The 5,174-nt window shown below is 31.7% G+C and overlaps 1 protein-coding gene across 1 annotated transcript in view; it reads right to left on the bottom strand.

Moving 5' to 3' along the window:
* Positions 1 to 5,174, bottom strand: part of pld4 (phospholipase D family member 4) — a 15,304-nt gene that overhangs the window by 3,645 nt on the left and 6,485 nt on the right. The window contains exons 6-8 of the mRNA XM_016522362.1: positions 3,345 to 3,673; positions 1,952 to 2,091; positions 1,695 to 1,860 (exon numbers count right to left, since the gene is read on the bottom strand). Coding sequence (XP_016377848.1) covers positions 1,695 to 1,860; positions 1,952 to 2,091; positions 3,345 to 3,673 — 635 coding nt within the window. The remainder of the gene's footprint in view (positions 1 to 1,694; positions 1,861 to 1,951; positions 2,092 to 3,344; positions 3,674 to 5,174) is intronic.

Raw genomic sequence — 5,174 nt, 5'->3', positions numbered from 1 at the left:
ACCATTGTGTATGAAATGTGCTATACAAATAAACTTGCCTTGCCTTGCCTTGCCTTGAAAAAAATTTACTCAACTGTTTTAAATATTGATAATAATATTAAAAAATGTTTATCAGCATATTAGAATGATTTCTGAAGATCATGTGACACTGAAGACTGGAGTAATGATGCTGAAAATACAGCTTTGATCACAGAAATAAATTCTATTTTAACAGATATTCAAATAGAAAGCAGTTATTTTAAGCAGTAAAATATTTCAGAATATTACTGCTTTTGCTGTATTTCGGATCAAACAAATGCAGGCTTGATGAGCAGAAGAGACTTTAAAAACATTAAAAATCTTACTGTTCAAAAACTTTTGGTTACACTTTATTTCGATAGTCCACTTTAGACATTCTATTAACTATATTTTTACTATTTAAAATAACTGCTTTCTGTTTGAATGTATTTTAAAATGTAATTTATTTCTGTGATCAAAGCTGTATTTTCAGCATCATTACTCCAGACTTCAGTGTCACATGATCTTCAGAAATCATTCTAATATGCTGATTTGCTGTTTAGAAAACTATTATTATTGTTATTATTATGTTGAAAACAGCTGAGTATAATTTTTTCAGGTTTCTTTGATGAATAGAAAGCTCAGAATAACAGCTTTTATCTGAAATATAAATCTTCTGTAACATTATAAATGTCTTTATCATCATCTTTTGATCAATTTAAAGCATCCTTGCTAAATAAAAATATTAATTTCTGTAATTTCTTTCCCAAAATGATACTGACTCCAAGCTTTTGAATGCTAGAGTGTATAATGTTACAAAAGCTTTTTATTTCAGATAAATGCTGATCTTTGGATCTTTCTATTCATCAAAGAATCCTGAATTCTCAGAGTAGACTGTTAGGGTAGGTTTAGGGTTAGTAGAATAAGTTGACAAAGAAAGTGTTAGAAGATATTAAGCAGACAGTCTACTAATACTCTACTAACTGCTAGTTGACATGTAGTTGCAAAGTTACTTACTGTTAATAGAATGTCTAAAGTGGACTATCGAAATAAAGTGTTACCAAACTTTTGTCTGGTAGTGTACTTGCCAATTTTTGCTTTTTTAAGCTAGTGCATCTGAGAGGTCAAGATTTGTAATTTGTACTTTAAAAAAAAAAAAAGTTAAAAAATTAAAAATAATATAAGAACTAAAGCTCATGAGTTATTGTGATTTTTTGGGGGGGCTGGGATGGTAAAAATCATGGTTTACGGTGCAGTACCACAATTGGATTGTTTTTTACAGGTAAAAAATGTTTAAACTAAATGAAAATAAACTCTACAGTACTGATACTGTAAATTAAAATACTGTAAATAAAATACAGTAAAGACATTATTGTACTGTAAATGCAATTACAGTAATAATACCGTAAACATTTTTACAGTAACTTTTTTTACAGGTAAAAAATGTTTAAACTAAATGAAAATAAACTCTACAGTACTGATACTGTAAATGAAAATACTGTAAATAAAATACAGTAAAGACATTATTGTACTGTAATAATGCAATTGCAGTAATAATACCGTAAACATTTTTACAGTAACTTACTGGCATCCAGCTGCTGTTTACAGCGTACTATTTTCTTTACAGTAATTTGTTTTATATGAAGCAGTTGGATTGATGAAAGGGTTTTTTCTCTCGATCTTCACACGTGACTCACCACTGCGATGTTAATGTTGTCTGACGGAGAATGAAGAGCGTCTAATGATCTGATGAAGGGCCAGACGGCCGGATCTGTTTCCCGTCCACAGCTGACCAGCAGACAGACGGAGACGTTTCTGTCCACAGCCGAGCGCTTCAGAGCGTCTTCAATCACGGGCCAGTATCTGCAGAAGCACATAAACAACATCATAAACGCTCATGAAGCTCATGATGTGAAACGCATTGAAATGTCACTCAAACTCGCGTCCCGTTCACCCGTGATGATGGAAGAACTTGGAAGCCGGATAAAACTCCATGACCGCCACATGAATGAAGTCCTGCGCTCCTCTGATGGCCGACAGGATCGCGTCCAGATCTCGTGTGCGAGAGTCCGGACAGAAAACCGGCGGAGACGCCTGAGGAAGAGCAAAGCTGTGCTCAAACCAATGCTGTGTTTCTTTGATTAAAAATACAGTAAAACTATTAATGTCTTTTTTAAAAACTTGACAATTTTTCACCATTTTGAAGCTACAGCTTTTTAAATTTTATTTAAGTTTAAGTTATTTTAGTAAATCAAGTTAAACTAAATTAAAATGAGATGTTGCCTTGGCAACTAGCTGAAATAAAATAAGTTAATTTTTATTTTATTTTGAATTTTATTTCAGTTAATGTTTATTTTATTTCAAGTTAAGTAAAATGTTTTTTTTTTAAGGTTTTAATTTTAGTTAACTACAATCACCCTGTTACATATAACATTATATTAATTATTTATATACTGAATTAGTGCTGGCAAAATTGTTATTTTAGTATTTTAAATCACTGTTATTTTAGTATCATTAAGACACTATTATGGTTTTTATTAATATTTTCATTTCAGTTTTTATTTGTATATTTTTAATTTGTAATCTTTTAAGTTTTAGTCATTTAGTTGTGCGATATTTGTCATTTTCAGTATGTTTTTTATGTCTATATATTTTTATTTAAGTTTTAGTTATTTGAGTACATCAAGTTTAAATTAAAACGATTTATGTCGTCTCAGAAACTAGCTTAAAATAAGTTTTAGTTTTTTTATATTTATTTTTATTTTAGTTAATGTTGGTGATTTTTTTATGTTTCAGTTTTAGTTTTAGTCAATAACCCTGTTTTGTATACTATTGTAGTATTTATTAATATACTGAATTAGCTTTTATTTTTATATCTCCAGTTTACATTTTAATTTGAGACATTTTTATTATTATATTTATTTCCATTTAGCTTTATTTTTTTTACTTCAGTTTTACTTCTAGCACTTCAACTTAAATGTTATTTTAAATAGTTTGGCCAAGCAACATTTTGTTTACGTTTTTTAAGTTTTTTGTATCATATTTGTGACCCTGCAGCACAAAAGCAGTGTTCTCAGTATTTTGATTTTTTTGCACCCTCAGATTCCAGATTTTCAAATAGTTGCCAAATATTGTCCTATCCTAACAAACCATACATCAATGGAAAGTTTATTTATTCAGCTTTCAGATGATGCATAAATCTCAATTTTAAAAAATTGACCCTTATGACTGGTTTTGTGGTCCAGGGTCACATTTATAACTCATGCTAGCTCTGAATTAGTTTTAGAGAACAGCATCAGTTTTCTAGCACACGGTAATCTATGATCAGAAGAGTTTGTGTGAATCACCGTGATGTAAGCTTTGCTCTCCACTCCGCTCAGATTGAGCAGCAGCGGACGCTCCTCGTTGATGTCGGTGTCGTAGTCGGAAGGCCAGGGATCCGGGATGGAGGCGTTGGAGCGACCCGTGACCCAGTAGGACTGGAAGATCTTCTGCAGGTCAGCAGCCAGAGCGCTGGAGTTATAGATGACCACACCGAGCTCTTTGACCTGCGTTAAAGCTCTCCAGTCCATGTTAGCGCTGCCGATGTAGACGTGTTTCCCGTCCACGATCCAGAACTTGGAGTGAAGGATTCCTTTAGTCAAACGGCCGAAGTTCACGCGGCGTATCTGCACTCCTGCATCCAAACACACGCCGCCAGGAGCAGATTACTTAATCAGATTAACAAAATTACTTAAAAAAAATAAAAAAATAAAATAAAAATTGCAACTAACTAAAGCACTAAAATTACTAACTGGAAATAAAGAACTAAAACTGAAACCAAAATAAAAATTTATTAAACCTAAGTAGTAATAAAAAATAAAATTAGATGGAAATTACATGAAAAACTCAAACCAAAGAAAATTTTTAAATATTGCTTTGGCAAATAAAACATAAATACTTGAAGAAAAGCTCAGACGGAAGTAAAATTAGGAATGTTGCAATGAAATTACTAACTGGAAATAAATAAAAAACTAAAACTGAGAGTGAAATGAAAATAAATTGAATCTAAGCAGTAACATTAAAGAAATAACAGTATTAAAAATGACAAAACACGCCAAAATTAAAAATTAAATCTAAAAATAAAAAAAAATAAAAAGAAAATGGCAACTAACAAAAGCAGCAAATGAAAATAAATAAAAACTAAAACTGAAAGTGAAATAAAAATAAATCTAAATTATAATATAACACAATAAAAATGACAAAAACACAACAGAATTACTTAAAAAAATTAAACTAACAATTATGTGTGTGTGTATTATATATACATAATAAATATACACAGTACACACACAAATATTATGTAAACAAAAACTTTTATTTTGGATGCGATTAATCGATTGACAGCATTATTCTTTTTATATTTTGTTACCTTGAAAGGCTTTGTCTTGATAATAGAGAAATTAGTTTGGCTTTAATGCTTAGAAAAAATAGAAAAAAACTAAGAATTGTGATAAAATCGTGAATCGTGATATTTCTAAAGAAAAACCGTGATATGATATTTTTGCCATATCTCCCAACCCCTAACTGCAATCAAGGCTTCGTGTCAGTGTTGAAGGTACCGGTGTGTCGCTGGAGGAGTTGACGCTGATGTCTTCGCCGGTCAGACACCAGTAGAAGGACGCCACGTCGATCTGTTTGGAGGCCGAAGACAGAAGATCCTTCCAGGCTTCAAACAGATTCACTCCAGCCTTCACCTTCCTCCCGTAATCCACACCCAGAGGAAAACTCTCAACCAGAACAATACTGGGAGAAATCACACAACCAGACCCCATCTGAGTCTCACAGATTCATAACTCGGTTTATCGAATCATCCTCCATAGAAAACACTTGCTTTGTTGCTTTTGAAAGCAAATTCACACAAAGTTTGACTGTCATCACTCACGGAAATGTGAGAAAATGATGGCATTGTTCATAAAGGGACACGTAATATCATCTGTGTGCTGTTAGTGACGGGATACAAGCACAAATTCACCACAACAGTGAACTAAAAATAATCGATAACTGAACCTAAAACCATAAAAAAAAAAAAATTACTTGAAATAAATGTATAAATACAAAGTTATTTTATTCAGCTAGTTGCCAAGGCAACATAAAGTTTAAGTACTAAAAAACTAAATCTAAATAAAAACTAAAAC

Source organism: Sinocyclocheilus rhinocerous, unplaced genomic scaffold, assembly GCF_001515625.1.
Source record: "Sinocyclocheilus rhinocerous isolate Xijiao unplaced genomic scaffold, SAMN03320098_v1.1 scaffold1862, whole genome shotgun sequence".
NCBI lineage: Eukaryota > Metazoa > Chordata > Actinopteri > Cypriniformes > Cyprinidae > Sinocyclocheilus > Sinocyclocheilus rhinocerous.
The sequence above is the reverse complement of the archived record's forward strand: the minus strand, read 5'-3'. Positions and strand labels throughout refer to the sequence as shown.